The 20100-nt window shown below is 47.3% G+C and overlaps 11 protein-coding genes across 11 annotated transcripts; 5 read left to right on the plus strand and 6 right to left on the minus strand.

The window, feature by feature from the left end:
- Nucleotides 1–877: 877 nt before the first annotated feature.
- I302_102811 (uncharacterized protein) lies at nucleotides 878–1867 on the plus strand (the record flags this gene model as incomplete). The annotated part of the gene is made up of 3 exons (XM_019188181.1): nucleotides 878–1176; nucleotides 1236–1610; nucleotides 1714–1867. 3 exons carry the CDS (start codon nucleotides 878–880, stop codon nucleotides 1865–1867), a joined length of 828 nt encoding a protein of 275 aa, XP_019051059.1.
- Nucleotides 1868–2376: 509 nt separating this feature from the next.
- Nucleotides 2377–3255, minus strand: I302_102812 (cytochrome c; the record flags this gene model as incomplete). The annotated part of the gene is made up of 7 exons (XM_019188182.1): nucleotides 2377–2385; nucleotides 2530–2655; nucleotides 2734–2762; nucleotides 2834–2926; nucleotides 2980–3001; nucleotides 3068–3099; nucleotides 3228–3255. The coding sequence occupies 7 exons, from the start codon at nucleotides 3253–3255 to the stop codon at nucleotides 2377–2379; spliced, it is 339 nt and encodes a 112-aa protein (XP_019051060.1).
- Nucleotides 3256–3735: 480 nt separating this feature from the next.
- I302_102813 (uncharacterized protein) lies at nucleotides 3736–4624 on the plus strand (the record flags this gene model as incomplete). Its single annotated transcript, XM_065869565.1, has 5 exons — nucleotides 3736–3738; nucleotides 3803–3811; nucleotides 3884–3923; nucleotides 4129–4277; nucleotides 4583–4624. 5 exons carry the CDS (start codon nucleotides 3736–3738, stop codon nucleotides 4622–4624), a joined length of 243 nt encoding a protein of 80 aa, XP_065725637.1.
- A 530-nt stretch (nucleotides 4625–5154) lies between these two features.
- I302_102814 (uncharacterized protein) lies at nucleotides 5155–5975 on the plus strand (the record flags this gene model as incomplete). Its single annotated transcript, XM_019188184.1, has 2 exons — nucleotides 5155–5737; nucleotides 5824–5975. The coding sequence occupies 2 exons, from the start codon at nucleotides 5155–5157 to the stop codon at nucleotides 5973–5975; spliced, it is 735 nt and encodes a 244-aa protein (XP_019051062.1).
- A 375-nt stretch (nucleotides 5976–6350) lies between these two features.
- I302_102815 (uncharacterized protein) lies at nucleotides 6351–8119 on the minus strand (the record flags this gene model as incomplete). The annotated part of the gene is made up of 2 exons (XM_019188185.1): nucleotides 6351–7407; nucleotides 7473–8119. The coding sequence occupies 2 exons, from the start codon at nucleotides 8117–8119 to the stop codon at nucleotides 6351–6353; spliced, it is 1704 nt and encodes a 567-aa protein (XP_019051063.1).
- Nucleotides 8120–8756: 637 nt separating this feature from the next.
- On the minus strand, nucleotides 8757–9622 carry I302_102816 (uncharacterized protein; the record flags this gene model as incomplete). The annotated part of the gene is made up of 2 exons (XM_019188186.1): nucleotides 8757–8858; nucleotides 8915–9622. 2 exons carry the CDS (start codon nucleotides 9620–9622, stop codon nucleotides 8757–8759), a joined length of 810 nt encoding a protein of 269 aa, XP_019051064.1.
- A 72-nt stretch (nucleotides 9623–9694) lies between these two features.
- Nucleotides 9695–10162, minus strand: I302_102817 (uncharacterized protein; the record flags this gene model as incomplete). Its single annotated transcript, XM_019188187.1, has 1 exon — nucleotides 9695–10162. The coding sequence occupies one exon, from the start codon at nucleotides 10160–10162 to the stop codon at nucleotides 9695–9697; it is 468 nt and encodes a 155-aa protein (XP_019051065.1).
- Nucleotides 10163–10197: 35 nt separating this feature from the next.
- I302_102818 (uncharacterized protein) lies at nucleotides 10198–10758 on the minus strand (the record flags this gene model as incomplete). The annotated part of the gene is made up of 1 exon (XM_019188188.1): nucleotides 10198–10758. One exon carries the CDS (start codon nucleotides 10756–10758, stop codon nucleotides 10198–10200), a length of 561 nt encoding a protein of 186 aa, XP_019051066.1.
- A 747-nt stretch (nucleotides 10759–11505) lies between these two features.
- I302_102819 (uncharacterized protein) lies at nucleotides 11506–14078 on the minus strand (the record flags this gene model as incomplete). The annotated part of the gene is made up of 7 exons (XM_019188189.1): nucleotides 11506–11686; nucleotides 11889–12152; nucleotides 12230–12356; nucleotides 12432–12781; nucleotides 12848–13049; nucleotides 13379–13653; nucleotides 13801–14078. 7 exons carry the CDS (start codon nucleotides 14076–14078, stop codon nucleotides 11506–11508), a joined length of 1677 nt encoding a protein of 558 aa, XP_019051067.1.
- Nucleotides 14079–14423: 345 nt separating this feature from the next.
- Nucleotides 14424–15877, plus strand: I302_102820 (uncharacterized protein; the record flags this gene model as incomplete). The annotated part of the gene is made up of 4 exons (XM_019188190.1): nucleotides 14424–14873; nucleotides 14979–15183; nucleotides 15294–15607; nucleotides 15725–15877. The coding sequence occupies 4 exons, from the start codon at nucleotides 14424–14426 to the stop codon at nucleotides 15875–15877; spliced, it is 1122 nt and encodes a 373-aa protein (XP_019051068.1).
- Nucleotides 15878–16577: 700 nt separating this feature from the next.
- I302_102821 (uncharacterized protein) lies at nucleotides 16578–19797 on the plus strand (the record flags this gene model as incomplete). Its single annotated transcript, XM_065869566.1, has 5 exons — nucleotides 16578–17145; nucleotides 17315–17592; nucleotides 17863–19088; nucleotides 19248–19355; nucleotides 19485–19797. The coding sequence occupies 5 exons, from the start codon at nucleotides 16578–16580 to the stop codon at nucleotides 19795–19797; spliced, it is 2493 nt and encodes an 830-aa protein (XP_065725638.1).
- Between the last annotated feature and the right edge of the window lie 303 nt (nucleotides 19798–20100).

Below are 20100 nucleotides of genomic sequence, written 5' to 3' on the forward strand. Positions count from 1 at the left end.
ATGACGAGTAGAAGGGACATGACTTGCTCGATAATGTTGTATATATACATTACATTCGAAAGCTGTTCAGGATGGTAATCCACTTTATATACAGAGTCCTGGAGAAGGGAACATATCCAGGCCTTTTCTTCATACTTGGGATTTTGTGATCTCCCTAACGGCTTGTAGTCCTCCTGCACATGGACAATGTCTATCATGAGCTTGCGATATATGGGTCTATCAGAACGAAGCGATCCACTTGCTTGAATGCTGTTCGCTGAAAAGGTCATCATAGAAGCATCATGAAGGTGGGTCGCATCTGATCCTATGCTGTTCTCTCATAAACGGATGAGCAACATCTAGCAATTCGGAGAACACCATAGAGTTTCGATGGAAGTTGGGTCGCACTTGCTTCTATGCTGTTCTCGTATATATAACTGGATGAAACGTATACAGCGATCCGAGAACACCATAGGTTTCCCAAAAATATACCATAAGGTTGGGTCGCATCCAACCCTATGCTGTTCTCTGATGGTCGGAGGGCATTCTGAGAAACGCATAGAGAAGTATCCTGGAAACAAACAAAGTAGGGCCGGCCCTCGATGACTCAGGCATGCTTTATGCTTCAATGTCGACTTGCGGATGTTCCCCGCTGATGCTTTTGAGTTGATGCGTGAGCTACAATTTAGCATCCATATGTTTCGCTTTCATGAGATCAGTACGTGGTCTTACGTACGTACGACGAGAGCAGACGACTATGAGAAGGCAGATGCATGCGCTTAGCGGTCAACCTTATCTTCCGCAACGTGACTCATTGTTGTCTCCTCTCTGATTGATTTTCCTTCTTGACATTTCTCCCTCATATCATCACTCATCAGGAAACACTGGTCAATTCAAAATGGGTAATAAACACTCCAAATCCTCTCTCCGCTCGTTCAGCAAGGACAACAGCCTCGTCTCCATTACCGAGAAATTCAGAGAAGCCTATCCTGGCAATCACGGTCACCCAGCTCCAGCTCCATCACCACAACCTCCACCACCTCCCTATCGTGATACTACCACCGACGACGATAACAAGGCCACTACACCTGCGCATGAATGTCCCCAGTATGAGGTCACTTACGCCGATGATGTCAGGCTTCACACCAGTGACAACAAGTACTTGACCATGAGCGGGAATGACTTGCTCTTCGCAAGGTGATGTCAAACCTACCATTACATGCTCCATTGATGGGCTGTACTGATATTTTTCGTAGCTATGATTTCGTCGACAAGTTGACGTATATCGCCGGACAAAAACCCATCGTGGACCTCTCTTTCCATGATGAGCGATACGAGACGTACGATATCCTCCTAAGATTCAAGATCCTCCTTGAAGGCGGTCCGCTCACTCCACCCAACGGATCTGGAGATTCCGAAAGGGAATGTAAGGTCATCGAAGATTTGATCCTCAAGTTGAACATGTGGAAAGCTTCGCCCGTGCTGAACAACTTGAAATTCCAAATTATCAGTTGGATCTACGCCGGTCAAGTTAGCTTTAAGCAGGCTATCAGTCTGGCTAGTAGGATGGATGATCCGAAATTGTCGGAATCTGTATTAAGGCTAAGAATCAAAGGGATTTTGAAGAAAAGGTGAGTCGGACATCGGTCAATCTTGCACCTATATCCCGAATCATTGACATCCTTGATCAACGGTAAATTCCCAGCTCGTCAACGTTGCAGGGTCCGTAAACAGATCGGCGATATCCCCAGTTGAAGGCTGGAGAGACTACATGCATACTCGATGGATGGAAGCTTTCGAAGGGGCCCTCGAAGAGACCTCCAACATGGGTGATGCCGAGCTTCGATGGAAAGCATGTGCAGATGCTTTCGAGAAAGCCCTTGCTTGATCGACTGGGAAGACGGGCTGAGAATGAGATGAATAAGATAGTTGTAATGTAAAAGTCAACAAAAGAATGAAAGTCAGTAATACAAGCTCATTCATGTGTGAACTGTGCAAATGATAAACGGTTAGTATAGTAGCGGAATCAACACCACGTGCAAACCTGCGTAGCGTGGCGTGGCGAAGCATATTTCCGCTCGCGGAATAATTTCAGCTTAAGCGGGCCCATATCCTCCAATCATCTTCATCTCGTTTATAAGCGTCAACAAGTCCTGGGAACCTGAGAATGGTCCGGGTCAGTAGGGATCGAACGGGTCACCATCAACAGCACGAACGGGAGAGGGGAGATGTTGTAGATGCATGTATATTCTTGGTCAAAAGCTTTCAGTCAAAGATCCCTTCCTTCGGGTATACACAGATATGCGACGAGTTGTGAGAGATGTATACATTCCTTTTTCCCATTTCTCAACTTATGATCAGATGGTTTCCATGAAGTATAAGATCTACAGAGCCTGTTTACTTGGTCTAGTGAGGTATAAGGCGAGGACAGGTCAGCGGATGTGGCAATTCGTAAGAACTGAGGGAACATAGGATGGCTGGACGTTTTTCGTTATATCTTTCGATGGAATGATGATTCTGATGCAAGAGACGATGAAAACAGCAACTCACAGCCTCCTCCAAATGGGCCACAAGGTCATTCCTGTCCTTAGCCTTCTTCAAACCAGCGAAAGCCATCTTGGTTCCAGGGATATACTTCTTAGGGTTCTCGAGGTACTCGAAGAGAGTTTGCCCTTCCTGCAAATTCGTGTAGCCAAGTCAGCCATTCCGTACGAGTCAGGCCGATAGCCAGGAACGCGGAGAACGTGTACATACCCAAGTTACACCCTTGTTGACGTTGGCAGCTATTGATAATCGTAAAAAATCAGCGCCTTGATCGTTTTTCGAGATTTTTTCGAGAGGAATTTCAGCAAACCGGTGTATGCGAATCCCTCTGCCTGGCCTGACTTTCTACCGAAGATCCCGTTTAAGTTAGGCCCTACTTTGTGCGGACCACCTTTCTCGAGAGCTTTGAGGAGAAAATCAGCGAAATGTGACCTCGGAGAGACGAAATGGACTCACTGTGACATTGAGCACATCGGGTCTGGGTTTTGCCACATTGGTTTTAGCTTCAAGCGCGCCGAGCAGTCCTGTAGGTTTGCATACTCACCTTGAAGATACCAGCACCTTTGGAGGCGTCACCTATGATATGGAAAGTCAAAGGTCAGCGAGAATTCGACGAAGATCGATCGATCGGGAGGATGGGAAGGAATTGCCGCCCAACGACGATTTCGCGCGACTTGTGCAGGTTTGGACATAGGTATACGTACCAGGAGTGTATTTGTCGTCACCGGCCATTGTGATTGATGTATATCTGTAGTTGATAAGTTGAGAAAAGGTGAAGAAAGAATTTATGTATTGATGAAGATTGAAAGAGATTAAATCAAAATGTTGAAGAAGTCACTAGGGTGGTGTGTGCGTGTTTGGTGTGTACGTATTACGAGCTCCACCATAGGTCAATCAGCGAGCCTCCACGGCATAAGGCCTTACGGATATAAAAGTGCCATACAATTTCACTCCGATAACTCCCGATATCCAATGAAATTGCTTCCTTTTCACAAACTCATGCATACATCCGGCCACATGCCTACTTGTTCCCACAGGCCCCTGGAAGCGCCTTCATACCTAATTGAGGGCGATTTCTTTGTGAATTTAGGCGCGGGCCCCGAAAAGCCCGAAGCTTGGTAGAAGGACGAACCTCGATTGCATGAGCATTGAAAGTGTTGTTTTCGCTGTTTACAAGGTCATTCATCTCAAGGACGATATAGCATAATCACAATGGTAGGTGCATCTGGACTACTGAGCTGGACTGGACGTGAACGCTGACTTGTTACCTAACTCTTAGGGCGGCGGAGTAAGTCATCAAGCGGAAATTCAGGAGGTGGTCATCACCAGGAGCTGACCATACTGGGAATGAAATTCATAGGCACACTATCCTTACCCAAAAGAAGTCTGGACACCTTCAGGTGAGTGAATGTCGTTGCTTCGAAAAGCGTTCGCGAAGACAGAATGCTAAATATGTCGCCTCGTATCTGTCTCTTCGGCACCATCTTCATCTTTCGGCATTTCACTCATTTCCGCGAATATCACTCTTCTTCAATCCGCAAATACATACTTGACACCCATTTCGCAAATCCACTACACGGCATTCTCCGAACATTCATAATACAGGTGGTTGGTGGTCTAGACCTTCCAACTGGGCAACAAACACTGCGATATGCGTATTCGGTATTGGATTAGCTACATTTGGTGTATGGAGATTATCGGCGAGCAAAGAACAGAGACATATCGCTCCTACTAGACCTATACCCTCGCAACGAGTGAGTAATACTTCACTGGATAAGGGTCTTTCGGGGGGTGAAGCAAGGGATGAGGATTGATTCGGAAGAGGAGAAGACCCGAAGGTTGAGGATGGCTCCGGAACACAATTGGATGCGGAGGTTTGGGAAGAGGTTTTGGAGAAGTGGTTGGGAACATGGTCCGGCGAAGAGACTGGATTACACGAAGAGTACACGTCATGGAAGTCCGAAACAGCTGGGAGACGTACTGGATAATGGATGTCATCGTGTGGATTGCTACCAATGTTGGAGACTTGTGCTGACTATGTGTTTGTCACTTTCCTCAGTGGTCACCTCAAGCGAAGGAGATTGGTGTAAGGCAAGAATGAACGACGGAGAGATTGTAGATGACTAGATATCGGTATCATGCAGAGATCTCATGGATAATTACTGACCGGAGCGATTTCTTGGAAGGCTGAGTGCCACTTTGTTCCGGAATCGAGACCCACCGATCGTCGATTCCAATTTGTATCACTGCACAGGAAAATTTGTTGCTGGATTGAATGTTGTTCTCACTGGTCTGTCGTATCAACAGTCCGATCGATCTGTCTGTAGAGTCGGACTGAGTTCATGAGGATGATTCGAAGACGCAGGATCGGACAAGCAAGATAGAAAATTACAGATTGAGATGGAGTGCACGGTCCTTTGGATGATTGAATGACAGCGCACGGACCCTTCCTCCTCTCTATGGTCAATCAGCCATTATATATCAATATGAATGAATGAGTCAACCACGACGCTTGCGTAGCGGACTCGCAATCTTTCCTCGAGCTACTTTATGAATTGACAAAGTTGAAACTGCTCTTATTCTGTCTATTTCAAGAAATTACATTTCTATCATAAGGACAACCCAATCAAGATGTCTACGTACGTACTGATTCATGTGGATATCGCTGATAAACCAATTCCTATCAGCAGTCAAAGCAAACCAGTCGTTGCCGGCATCTATCAAGATAAGAACGCTGATGTCATCTTAGTTACATCTGATGGGGCCGAATTGAGGGTTGATAGCTGGGCTTTGAGGGGTAGTTCGTTAGTAGAACCGGCTGCACATTGTCTCCAGCACTATCTGAATGCTGATGCACCGTGCTCGTCAATACAGACAAGTTCTCAAAAGAATACTACAAGATCAGGGATACAACAAGGAAAACCCCGCAAAGATCGTATTTACCGACGCACGAATAAACCTTACGCTGTTATCGAAGAATTCCTCAACACAGCATATTCATTGGGTCCACATCCCGTTACACAATACAAAGGAACGATTTCGAGAATCCTCTGCTTCATAGAGTTCCTTCTCAAATACGAAGCTAGAAGGTCTATTGCCGAGCTCAAAGCTGAAATCTGGACCACGTTCCAGCGAGGAAAACTTGATATCTTCGACACCTTCCCCTACGGATCTCATCTGAAGGATCCTGAATTTTGCACGGCAGCTATCCGCAGTAGGGAGGATATACTGTCCCAAACACATAGCTGACTTTCGGTCATTGATAGGAGGTTGACGATGACCAACCCCATGGTAAGCCAGGTCGACATGTACTGGATTTTGCAGCTGCGTCTCTCACTACCAGAACAATGATCCCCGAAGAGTTCAAAATGGCGTTGACCTATGCCGTTGAGAGGGTTCATGGACCGGAAACGAACTTCTGGTGTCAGAAGCACCTTGGAGAAGTGGCTTGACACCAAAGCGGAGATTGCCAAAGAGTTCTCTTCCATCATCTCAGATATCCGTAAGTCTTTTTAGATCCAGCTGCATGATGGTATACAAGCTAACGGTGACATGTACGTAGTCTGGTCCTGATCGAAGATTTCCCTTCCCCAACATTTCGGCTACTCGTGAAACCTCTGTACTGTAAATAGTAAAACAATGTTATGTATCAAATTCGCATATACCATCCCGAACGATCCAGCTGAGCGGCAATCTTTGTCATGCACGCTGAGGATGGACTGATCACAATTGTGCTTCGGTCGATGAATGCCTTCAATCGTTGCATGTGTACAGAAATGGTGGATCACAACCACGCCCTATTTAAAATGTTTCAAATCCCGTACTGCTCATGACGCAGTGCCACCTGTTCCGACACTTCCGTTTGCGATGAGATCCTTCCACTCCGCAAGCGAGACAGGGACCCTCCCTCCCTTTGGATATGCTGCCGAAAAGCTCTTTGCAAATTCGGACAACAACTCTTTAGCCTCTCGTTCATGTCTTGCCTTTTCAGCTAGCGTTTTCTCCTCAAGCTTCAAGTAGTCCTTGTACTCATCGTCGCCGTCCTCTTTAGTCAGACCAGCTACGACTTCGTAGAGTCCCGTAAGTGCATCTGCACTCTTAACGTCAATTTCCTTTCTCATCCAGTTTTTCCACTTGTCGACTAATTCAATCTCAGCATTTGTCGCACCTACAAGGTCACGAGTGTCTGTTGCTAATCGCAAAGACAGATCTTGCGCCTCAGCTACATCGTTCCAGTGTGCAAGCAAAACAGTTGGCAATGTCTCCTGCAGAGTTCGCATAATGTATTGCATCCGTTCCAGGTGTGCTGTTTTCTCGATATCTCCACCTTCGTGTGACCATGATTCGGGTTTATCGCTCATTTCGGTCAATCTCGACTTAGACTCTTCCCTCGCCGAAAGAAGCTTTCGGACATTGTTGATGAAGTTGAATGTCGGAACACCTGTGCCGTCGTCAACAACCTTAGATAGATCGACTTCACATCCCGAGAATAGCTGATCATGTTGGAGAGCAACGCTTCCGTTGAAAACTGGAATCGAAGGCTCAATGATAGGTTTCCAATTTTCGTCCGGGTCGTTCGGATCGATCTTGTATTCTGTTCGGACTTTCTCGTATGGATTGAGGCTATGTCCCACAAGATTTGATAATCTGTAGACAACCTGGCTCTGTCCAGGTTTGAAGCGAGATTGCGACCATAGTACTGACCAGCCTTGCCCTGTCGTAGGAATCTTCTCACTGACTCCATAGCGTTCTTGGAATCGCCTGACAAAGCCTTTTTGAGTCACCTCGATCATTGTTTCTGCACGTTTGATGTCCTTCAGCTGCCTGGTAAGACGCGAATTTCGCTTCTTTCGCTTCTCCTTCAAATCCTCCTTATCACCGGTACTGTCAGCAATAGCGATATCGCTTGCAAAGGCATCAATTTCTTTTTGGATCTTGAGTGTGATGACATTTCGCTCTGACCGCATATATCTGAGCTGATCTTCAAGAAGACTACGGTCAATTTCGCTGGGAAATTGTCTGACGTTCGACTCAAAGCATGTTCTCGAAAATCGGAAAGGTTTTTGTCAAACTCCTTTTCTTCGGCTATCATGGCCAAGTATACATGTTCAGTGATATGGGTGGGTAAGTGCTTCCCGATCTTGTTGAGGAAGAAAGTCGCTCTCTGAGCTTGAAGAGTTTCCTGTATCAACTCCTCTTGTCCTTGACGATCCTGGGAGACATCCCTCCATCTATTGAGTGCATCGATGTGCTCCTCCAGAATTGGAATCGAATTTTTTATGTCTTTGGAAAATTTCTCATACCTGCTACAAAGTGTCTCCACCGAAATTGGCGCACTGCTATCTTCCAAAGTCGAGGCATTTGACATTCTACTATTGGCGTCATCGACTGGAGCTCCCTGAAAGACAGGTAATCGAGGGTCAGAGAATTCGCGCCAAACATCGTTATTAGGATTTGCCAGCGGGCGATGACGAGCCGAGAAGAAGGACGTCGGTTGGTCATTGCTCAAGTTGGAATTCAGCTCGAAATTGTAATCTTGCCATGGGATCTTCGCCGAGCCTAGTTTCTTGCAAATCAACCCGTAATCTAAAACCATCTTGTGAATTGGTCAATTCTAAATTACAGAATGTCGGCCTTTACGGATGATGGCCTATCCGCTTTATCTGTGGTGGTGGTGGTGGTGGAGATGTTACGAGGCAAGAAGAAAGAGAAGGTGCAACGAAATCTCTGAAAGGGGTTTATCGTGGCTCTACGGGAGTGAAAGACTTGCATGGGGTTGTATCACTCCCTGATACGGACTCCTGATATACCAAGGGCAGAGAAGGGGTTCCGATATCCTTTGAGGCGAACGTCATCTGAGACCCCATCCTTCTCGCTTACTACTTTGTCAAATCTTCATTAGGGGGCTTGATAGTCTCAAATCCGTGAGCATCGGATTCGCAAACAGGATCAGGATTACGCCACAGTCCAAGGCTGCTGTCATGTCTAAAGCCGAAGTTGCTATGATGAAACGTAGAAGGTCTTCGGAGCTCGTACGTCTTACAATGAAACGCTGAGACTCTTATAGTGACTTAACGGAGCTCTCAATAGCGACTGCGAAGCATGCAGGCAGACTTATCTCGAGATACTATTCCTCATCAGCTTTGATATATACAGTGAGCCTTGGCAGTCAAGGAGAGTGAATGAATTATAAGTCCCAATGCTACAGATCTACTTCCAGAGACATCAGGAAGCTATTTATCTGTTGCGTCCTCGGAGTTGGGTAGGGAGGTCGGATCTCCAAAAGGCCAGATATTGATCGGGCTCGTCTGAGAGTCTGCGAAAACAGAACATGGCTACGAACGGCGATGTAATCAGCCGAAGCATTCGGGAAAAGTCGCAAATGACTCACTCCGCTAGCTCTACTCATACGGAAGTAACTATAGTAGTCAGGAGGAACATCATCATACATTTCCCCCGCAGTGACTCTAGAAGCGGCAGGAGTCCCGCTGCAAAGCTTTTGCCACTCGTCTGCTGTTGAAGGGATCTTGGCTTCGGAGCCGAACGCATCTTTGAAATCGCTGACGAACTTATCGTTCTCAACCTGCAAATCGGTAGCCAATCTACCAGCCAATCGTTGCCATTCCGTCGAAGCCTCTTGATATGCTTTCGCTCTCTCGGAATCATTCGTTACCTCTCCACAGATGGAGATGAGGGCTGCCGCAGCACGATGATCTTGATGCCACAGTGAGTGCGAAACCCGTTCGATCCATCTCACGATGACTTTCCCATGAGCGGCATTCGCTCTTTTAGCGATGTATTCGGACGCCTCCAGCTCCTCGTTCCATTTTGCTACTTGATCGGCATGTAACGCGTTCATATGCGTAGTCATGATTTCCGGTAGAGTACTTCTCACTTCGTCGAGGACATTCTCAATCCTTTTCAATTCAGCTAAGCCTTGCTCGTCATCCGATAGCGCGGTTCGCAGTTTAGGGATCTCGGTGGGAGCGCTATTCAGACATGCCACTTTTCTGTCCAAGTCTTTCAGGTAACAAATGGTTGGTGTACCCTCTTGACCCCCTGCTGATAAGATCTTCACGATATCGAGAGGATATTTCATGGAATCTTGATCGATCGCTTTCCACTTCTCTTCACCCTTGAAAAAGGAGATACTCGGATGAGTAATAGAGTGTCACTTGGCCTCATCCCCCTTTTCAAGCGTATATTCTGGCATGATCTGACACACAGGTACAGCATTAGCCCCAGTACCAAGTTCATACCGCACTCTCGTGTCCCCGATAAGCTTCTTCTGGTGTCGGGACCAAATTTGGTTCCAATCAGAACCGGATTGGGGTATTTCCACTTCGGTCCCATATCTACCGTGAAACTTCTCTAGAAAATTGGTGTTCTGACATGCATGGCTCTCAACGATATTTTCGGTATCATCCTCTAATCGTATCACGCGAGCTGCAACCTCAGCTATTTTTTCGCTTTCCAGCATGCTCGATCGACTGATCATGTCGTATTCGAGCTGATTGAGCTTCCGATAAGCTTGGAATCTAGCAACGTCTGTTTTGCTCTTGAGAAACCTCCGCCAGTCCTCTTTTACAGTCAGATCAGCCGGGGTACCGGAGGTTGCATTCGATGAGATAGTATCCATTAATTGACTCTCTGGCTCTATTTCGCGCGATTGGATCAGTTCCCAATGAGGTTCAGCGCTATACCTTCCAAAGCGGCTTCAGCTCTGAGGACCAATCTCATCTCTTCCTTCAGGGCCGATTCTTTCTTCTGAGACTTCCTGTACAGACATTCAGCATACATTTGGATTTCTGGAATTTCCGATTTCCGAAGCTTCTCCAACTCCAGGTTTTCTTGTTGGTTTGTTCTTTTAAAGGTATGCCATCGCTCTTCAACGTTGCGTGCCAGATCGGAAAATCTTTTTATGGAGTCTCCGAATTTGTTGACATACCTTTCAGTTTCATCGACGTAACTCTTGGTAGGCAGCCTTTTCCCCTTGAAGATCATCGCTGCTTTCACTGAGATCGTGTCTTCCTCTGATGCTCTGGACATGCCATCGTCACGATTCAGGATGGGTATAGAAGGATGGATGACTGGTTCGTATGGATCATCGCTATCTGCTTTTTTGTAGGACGGCTTGAATCGAGTTATCAGCTTCTTATTGTCACCCTTCAAATGCGCAAGACTGGAGCGGGTGATATTGCTCTCGCCGGAATTCCCCACTGAGGATTCAAACATTTTAAAGGAGTTGGGATCTGATGCGTAGTCGTGATAATAGCTCACACTCAGTATCAGTACTGAAATATCCCAAATTTCGAGGTCAGACGCACACGAGCTCACCTTGTATGACGGCAGCGGACGTGTAACGGGCGATTCGTTCTGTATCAATAATAACGGCAATGAGGGGCCAGGGGGAGATAGTGGTATATGGATGTCCAGTCGTCAATCGGGAATATATATATATACATACCATTCCCTGGAAGTTTTGGTTTGCAGAACAAAGTCGTTGGCGGAAAGACGTCATGTGGCTTGCATGATGACATGACGAATGAAAGGACGCAATGTTTCTTGCGTGTCAGAGATATCTCCCCAGGGCGGGGCCAACAAAGGACGTAGCAATCGTTCTCCAATTTCGACTCGACGGAGAAGCAAGGTCTGCCACGCCGTGCGCACGTTCCACTCCTGCGTGTGGCAGGATGAGATAGGCCAAATGCTGAGAATACATCAACATGCTCGTGATAAGCCACGTTTCTTGGTCGCAAAGGCTGGGCGTCACATGAATCGCTCTGGAAGAAGCCGCTCCGCTTCGCCGCATGGAGTTACCCGAAAATTAAAATAGTCAATCGGGTCCATCATTGCTCCCTCAAGCTTAGCCCTGAGGCTCATAATTCATTGTCAAACACGATGTTAGCCGATCAACCTCTTCTTGCTGACAAAGCACGGCTACTCATTAAACATCATGAGCATTCATGGGCATATCAACCTCTAAGGTTGCTCGGAGATGCTCTCTTCCTCCATCGATCCTGCCTCGACTCCAGTTTCGCCCTCGATCTCGGCCTCATCCGTCCTGTCGTTCTCACCCGAAGGAGTCTCCTTGCCCGACTGCTTTCCCGTCTTACGTCGCTTAAACCGAGAGTGAGATTCGGGCTGGTATTTACTTGGGTGGCTGTGTTAAAAGTTATGTCAGCTGTGTGAACTTGTTATTTCGGAACATGGTGGATTTCCAAAGTTTATTATCGGAAGATCGTCCTTCGCCTCTTTCCGAATATGGTGGATTCCCGAAATTTCATTTTCCGAAAATCGTCCTTCGCGCCTGTTCATTCGGAGCCGGAGAACAAACGGGAAGGACTATGAAATAGGTCACTCACACTCTTATAGCGGACCATAACCACCCGCCCGTCGCACTGGTATTCATCATTGGGTGAGTCCTACCCGGTAACACCTGGTACGTTCTCTCCCAGGATTCCGATAACGTATCATGCAAATAATGCGGGTCTTTCTTGGACCATGCTAATAACTCCGCTAGGACTTGCAAGTGCGGAGAGTACACTACGATTGGTGCGGAACCTATTAAGTATTGGGTGAGGAAGGAGAGGATGGAGATTGGGGATAGGGATGTGGCGAGGATGAGGCTATGAGCGGGTTTGGTGATCAGCTACGGCTAGTACGGTAATTGACAGAATCATGAATGACGCAGACTCAGACTCACCCATCCCATCCACCCATATGCAGTTCGTCCCTTGTAGCATTCAGCTCCGCAACCTGAGCATTATGCTTGCGCAGCCTCTGAGCGACTTTGGCGGGTTTGGCATTATCGTCTTCCTGTGGTGGAGGGGCTGCGAGCGTGGGGTATTAGCAACGATCCCATCTTCGCATATATTACTTCCCGAAGCTGACAGACCAGCACTCACGCCTCTCATAATCCTCCTGGGCCTCCATCCAATTCAACCATTTAACCTCCTTCAATTCCCGCTCACTGATATTCATAGATTGCAGTATACTCCAAGCAGGCGGTGAATCGCTGTTGTTGAATGATAGTATCTTTCCTTCACTGCCCATCCTCTCTAATATCGCGGCGGTCACCAAGCCACCCGTATCATCCACTACGAGATATCGACCGCCTGGACGGATGTTCGCCATGTTCAGTAATTGGGATAGGGTGTCTACTCTGAGGTGGAGGATTGAGGTGGGGGATCTCTCGGAGTAGTGATGTATGACGTTGGGTAGGGAGGGCGAGAGGGGATGGACGGTTGTTGAGAATCTGAGGATGTAGCGACGGATAAAATCAACGGCCGTACATCTGTGTCGTGAGGTTGACGTCACTCACTTCTTCTCCTTCCTCCGCCTCCATTTCTCCTTACTAAATTCCGTTTTCAACTTGAACATCTCATGCGCTTCTTCCTGCTTCTTTATTATCTCTTCTACCGACATTCCCTGAGATCGCAATTCGGCGATCTCCTCGTGCGACAGCGTCTGTTTCTCCAATTCCGGTAGATCGTGTATATGCTCGTTGGTTTCCTGGATGTCGTCTGGGACAACAGGGTGGATTAGCTCATCGATATTCTTCGGATGATCATTGCGTAGACGGTGGATACGGAAGTTCATGGCATTCGTCTAAGGAGTTTACCGCAAAGACTCTTCCGCAAAGACTCTTCCGATAAAGGCTGAAATTCCATATAAACCACGTCTTATTGCCTGATCAGACAAGATGACGGGATGATTTTCAGTCCACAATCGTGTGAGCTGTACAGATCTAGCCAAAAGCTACGCCCAAACGCCTTCGATCCTCTTACCACAAACCTCCGTAATGATTCCATGTATCGTCGTTGACGTTTTAATAGTAGGAGACTTCACTTACCCACAACGGCCTCCAAAACATTCTGTCTCTTCAAAGGCCTCAACACATTCTTCCAACCTGGATTACTCTTTACATCACTTCCATTCTCCTTTGATTTCCCCTTTTTGCTCTTATTTGATTTCCCATTTGCCTGTTGATTCTCCTCAGGCATGAACGGCAGAGGGGTGCTGCTCCCCGATGCGGAGGGTCCACCGATGATTTCGTATGTTATGTCGTAGTGTAGTCCTAGGAGTTGAGAGGAGGGGAAAGCACCGTATTTTCCTAGTTGGATGAGGCTGTATCAGGGGATATATCAGTATTGTATATCGTATATTACTGAAATTCCCCGGTTCATCATCGTGAATGTATTTACACGATCACCTCGAAACAGGTACCATAAATGATGTCTTCACAAAATCTTACAATTACTAAACACCACTTACCCATTCTTCTCCACGGTAATAACCTTGATAGCATCACTAGGCAGCCTCAACATAACCGTATCACCCTCTTTGATCCTCGTCAATCGTCTCAGTATCACCTCGGATAGAGGCTCTAAAGGTTCATCATCGTTCTTCCGCTTCTTCAAAGGTGGAGGTTGGTTTTTGGTCTCTACTGAAGGTTCTCGTTCAGCTGCAGGGGCAGGATCTACAAGCATGGCTTCCGCGAAGGCTGATATGGCTATTGCCTCGGTCGGTTGTTGTACTTCGGGATCGCTCATTTTGCTGTCTGTCTATTGCTTCAACGGTACCGATTAGATATATATGAGAGGTGAGTTATATCTTGCAAATACACAAATGGAAATCTAATCTCAACACTAATCTCGAATGAATAGTAGTTGGGATAAAATGGGAATAAATAGTGACACAAAATATACAAGTGTACCACTTTACCTCGGTATCCACGTTGCTGCATAGCGACACTCACCAAATGACGAGTGACGCGTAGCAGATTCAACCAAGCATCTATGCGAATACTGTGCACAATTGTAACCTTTCAACCTATAAATCGTCTCACATTCAACGAGCTCGAAAGTAAACAATCACATAGCTCATACCCACCCACCATGGCATCCCCACCCTACATGTCCTCCCGCTCCCCACCCCCCTTACAACACCCCAAACCGACCCATCCCGCTTACCCACCCCCCGAGCCTCCTCAAACACCTACCGGAGGATCAGCCCACTCCTCACCCTACTCACAGGCCCAGCGTATCTCCCAGGACGGGTACATACGATACTCCTCTCCACCGGTGGGCGAGCAGCAGCAGCAGACCACCGGCTCGTCAAGCTCATTCAATACCTATGCACCTGGGGGAGTTCAGAACCAACGAGCGGGATATCCTGCTGGAACGCCCGGTGTAGGGGTGGGACCTGCTCCCGGCCCACAGGGGTATAGTACGATGAATGCGAATGCGTATGGGACTTGGCCGGGGATGAACGATGCGACTGCGCAGATGGGGGTGCAGTTTGGGAAGAGCGCTGTAGCTGCTGGGCAGGAGTATGTGGAGAAGAATGTGGGTCTGGACTTTTCCTATTATACATTCTGCTCTGTAACGCAACTGCGAAGGGATGGTTTTGCGTTCTATAGAATGATAATCACTGACGGTATGCTGCCATAGTTTACTCGATACCTTCCCTTACATCTTATCAAAGTATCATTCTCCGTCACCAACTCATACGTGCTCAGCAAATTACGATTGGTCCTCTTTCCGTGGAGACATAAACCTTGGTCTAGGCAGGTTAAGCGGTCTTCTGAAAACGGTGCGATGGAGGGCTGGCAAGCTCCTAGGGACGATATCAATGCTCCCGATTTGTATATACCCAGTGAGTACATGACCACATATCACGATCACAATCAGACAATATATAATGGTTTCAGTCTGATATCCTAAGTTTCAAGACAATATACTCATATCCTTCTTTGCGTGTAATAGCAATGGCCCTAGTAACCTACACCCTCCTCTCAGCCCTCGCCTCAGGTCTTCAATCCCGATTCCACCCCGAAGTCCTCGGTCTCTCCTTATCAAAAGCCCTAGCAGTGGTCATCCTCGAATTCTGCGCCATCAAACTAGGCTGTTATCTCCTTGATGTACGAGGTGGAGGTGCCTCGGGAGTAGAGCTGATAGGGTACGGAGGGTACAAGTTTGTAGGTATCATCGTGGTGATTATAGTCAGTATGTTGGGTTTTGGGAAATTGGTCTGTGGTGGGGTATTTGTTTATACCTTTGGGGCGAATGCTTTCTTCTTGGTGAGTCTGCGTTTCTCATCTCCCTCCTTTGGTTGTTCGTACAACGACAAGGCATATCAGACATATGAGCGCAGGGGGATTCGATGCTAATTTGTTTGCTTTCATTCTCGACTGCAGCTGCGATCACTCAAATACGTCTTACTTCCCGACGCATCGGTATCGACCGTCACCACTACGTTGTCTCACTCTCAACGATCACGACGAGTTCAGTTCCTGTTTTTCATGGCTATGAGCCAGGTGTTATGGATGTTCTGGCTTTCAAGAGTATAGAATGAGGAGCGTAGTTGGGTAGATGGGAAAGCTGGAGACGCCGCTTCATGCATGATTTGATATCGCTATCATACCTATACAACGTCGTCAACGCAAATATGCAAATATACATTCATATTCCTACTGTTCACCTTTGGAGTACTAGTATATATAGCCTCGATCGTCCACGTGGAAGGTCATGTGAAATTGATTCCGTCCAAGGGTTTTGTTGGATGGTCTAGGCGTCAGGGTGTAGTAGTAGTAGTGGTAGTAGTTGATTTTCTCGTCACCACCATCCCAACTGCGCTTGGGCATTTTCTTGGAATTACGAGTAAAGTTGTGAACAGTAGTAGTAGTGAAGAGTATCATCTCATATCATCCACTGTCATTCATAATCACTACTCGTCAACATACAATCAGTCAAGCACACGATGACTCACACTGGAGCCTGATCAGCTCATCGATAGCGCGGTATCAACTACCAAAGGAAAGAAACCAGAACAGCTTTGGACCGTATCCACAGCCACTTCACTTGGACTTGTGGATTCAACGAGCTTCTGAACAAGAGACACCGCACAATAGAGAAATACGGATAGTCTATAAGCATCAACAAAAGTAATCACAACCCTGTAGGCTCACTAATACAGACCAAGCATCCTGCACATCACCTCACTCCAGTCAATATAACATAATACAACCCAACCCACCCACCCCTCCCAAAATGTCACTCTTCGGCCAAGTCAAGCGCCATACCCCCTCCGCCAAACCCCGTCGTTCACCTCTCCCAACAACCTCATGGGACGCAGAGAAGAAGTACGACCTCTCCCCCTCTCCCATGCAGATAGGAGGGAGTTACAGTAAATTCTTCAGTGTCATTTACGTCCCCTACCCTTCCTTCCTATCTTCAAAATCAGATAATACCAATTCCCTCCTCAACGGAAACTCCCTATCTTCATCCCCATCTCGAACGCACTCTCGACATTCCTCTCTGTCCCATGGACATGGGTATGGAAATAAGTCGAATAACAGGAGATACATCAAGTTGTATATACCTATACCGCCTCGACTGTTCTCCCGGATCAACTCGCCTATACGGATAGTACTGCTTCTTGTGATAGGCATTATAGTCGGGTTGTTCTTACTGGGATTCAAGAAACGAGGGAACGGCGGGAGATCAACTTGGACTCCACCATTCGTTGATCCCGACACGAGGGTGATTACGAGTGAGGAGAGCGCGATGATTTGGGAGTGGGAGTTGTTGAGCGGGCATTATCCCAGTACGCAGAGGCGTGAGTGTAGCTTCCATTTGACTGATATTGAATCTGAGTTCCACCTCACTCGGGATATTTAACACCTCATTATACAATCTTCAATGTGTCATTTCCTCTACCATCTTTCCTCGATTTACATATCTATCTCCCTCAAGTCATCGCACCAACTAACCCTACTCCCACACAGCACCCGATCACCTCCCCCTCTCACCCTCCCTCCACAACCCAATAGTCCCCTCCTCCCTCCTCCCAGCCATAACCACCCCAACCCCACTCGTAGCATACCAGAACCGAAACTCACCATCACAACCCGTTATCAACATCGTAGGCCAAGGTCCCGAAAGGACGTATCTGAACGCATGGGATACGAGGGAGAATTCACCTGGGTTCGCGCCTAGGCCTGCTCCTGGGACGATATTGGATTTGGATTTGGTATTGGAGAAGTGCGATTTTGGGACTAACAAGGTGAGTTTATAGGGTGATCGAATGGATATGTGATGTTTGGTTACGCATCGAAAAAGGGGGGTATGAGCGAGGATTAGTTGCGGTGTGGGGAAGAGCGGATCAGATATTGCCATATGGATGAAAGATACACATATGTGGCTTGGGTACAGAGCGTAGGAGAGAAGAGACGAATCACTGCGTCGTGTGGACCGGGCGAAGCTGCATCATCTAGATGATTTGGACACCCCCATACTCGACAAGCACTTCCAGCTGACATCATCACCCATACAGTACGTCAGAGACTGCCTCGAATTCCTTCGTATTGGCGGAGGACTAGATACCAACGGTCGAGTACGACGGGGCAACTACCTATCGCAGTACAAACAGATGTACTTCGAATCTACCACCCCTGAAAAGCGAAACGACTGGACCCCACGTACCACCTCACTCACAACCCGATCACCAGACCTTTCTCGAGCACCATTGACTCTACAAAACCCATACCCCGTCTCGGCAAGTTTTGACTCCCGTTCAGCGTGCGACGAGCTGCATCCCAGGATATTCCACATGTTCTGGGCCGGGCCATTCACTGACAAACCATATATGGCAGTCATGTCTTTCCTATTCACCCAGAATTTGGGATTGGATAAACCGTTAGACTCTACCTCGGATGTAGTCAAGGGAACTTGCAGACCCCAGTTCTGGGTTTGGATCAACCCTGGACCAGCTGCTGCTGTACCCAACCCATCGGCCAAGAGAGAGATGTACGAGAGTCTAGCTATCAACCCTTGGTCTGCCCCCTTCCTCCATGAGAGGTTTAGGGAGGTGGTCAAGTTCAAAATGTGGAATACGACTGAACAACTCGATGGGATCGACGAGCTCAAAGATCACTGGAGGGATATGCAGATATTCAATTCGGGTGGTAATGTCTACAAGCAACAGCAACAGAAGGCTGCGGTACCTACCACAACCGCCGAGGAGGCACCAAAGCTAGGTGAATTGTTAGATGAAGTGAACGCAGAGGTTAACGAAAACGAGGAAACTACGGAAGCACCTCAAACTACCAACAAGCCAAAGAAGAAGGACAGCGTATTTGAGAAAGTCGGTTCATCCTCTGAATCAGACTATGATCGACTCTCAGTGATTCTCTCAGATATGGCTCGATTCGTCCTGACCTACCGATTCGGAGGGATCTACCTCGATGCCGATACGCTCTTTTTGAGGGATTGGGAAGAACTGTGGAATTACAGAGGACAGTTCGCCTACAGGTGGTCATGGCATCAAAAATATAATACTGCCGTACTGAAATTACATAAGAAATCTGCCCTAGCGACGTTTTTGTTCAAGACTGCCCTGGAGAATGGGCTGGATTTCCACCCTATGACTGTTTCGCGATACCTCAAGGACGCCGGGTTGGATAAGCTGTTGTTTAGGGTGCCGGACGCGCTGTTCGATCCTGCTTGGTTGAATATGGAGAGATATCAGAGGGAGAGGCCGCCGTTCCCTTATTTCCCTGAGTGAGTGGATTTGCTTTTGATAATGCAGGGGATTGAAGTGATTTGTCTGTTTCGGATATGTTGTCAACCTGGTCTGCTGAGGCGGAATCAACAGAGCGGAAGTGGGTCAGTAGCTCGTATGTGGAATTGCTGACATCCTGGTTCTCCGCTACACTTCAGATTCTCGGTATTCTTCTCAAACGATAAATTCGATACTGCCGGTCCTCAGCCACTGGGATTCGATGGGTTCTTCAGAGGTGCCTTCTCGTACCATTTCCATAATTTCTGGTGAGTCGGGATCCCACTCGATGATAATAACCCCCATGGGTTTATCGCGCAACACCTACCAAACCTTGGCTGGATGCATTGATGTCTCTCCGTATAGAGATAATGCTGATGTCGTTTCCTTACATTAAGGTGGCTCCCATTCGACCCATCTCGAAACTGGCCAGACCTAGGCCAAAGATTCATCAAAGGTGAAAAAGCCTTACGAGACGCTGCGAAGGCTTCCTCCCTTGAGGGTCAAGCGCATCTGGTAGGTGAAGATGTTGATCTGGATGGGGAGGTGGGGAAGACAACAGTCGAAGGTGAAGGATTGGTTACTTCTCGAGAAGATATGGATGATGAGCTTGATTTGAGTTGGTCGACGGTACTCAAGAGGACGTTTGAGGGGTATTTGAGGGGGGAGAGGGCGAATGCTTATGGAGAGTGGTTGGAGTGGGAGGAGTAGGCGGTGTGCAATGATATGGATAAAAGGTTTAAGGATCATTTCACGATCTCAAAGGCGGAGTTGGAAAGACAAAGACAAAGAAAGCGATGTGGGGCGTAGTGCTCGATTTTACATTATACCATTTACGAGATAGATAATCAACATTTAGTTATACCCCGACCTTTTATTTTTTTCTTTTCTTTTCTTCGTAGGTTTGATTGAAAAGTACTTTACATGATGGGTCATTTCTCTTGGAGCTGGGATAGCTTGCTTGGTCATGGAGATGAGATGAATAATATGTGCATATGATCTGTCTACTCTCAG

The sequence above is a fragment of the Kwoniella bestiolae genome, chromosome 1 (genome assembly GCF_000512585.2).
Source record: "Kwoniella bestiolae CBS 10118 chromosome 1, complete sequence".
Taxonomy (NCBI): Eukaryota; Fungi; Basidiomycota; class Tremellomycetes; order Tremellales; family Cryptococcaceae; genus Kwoniella; species Kwoniella bestiolae.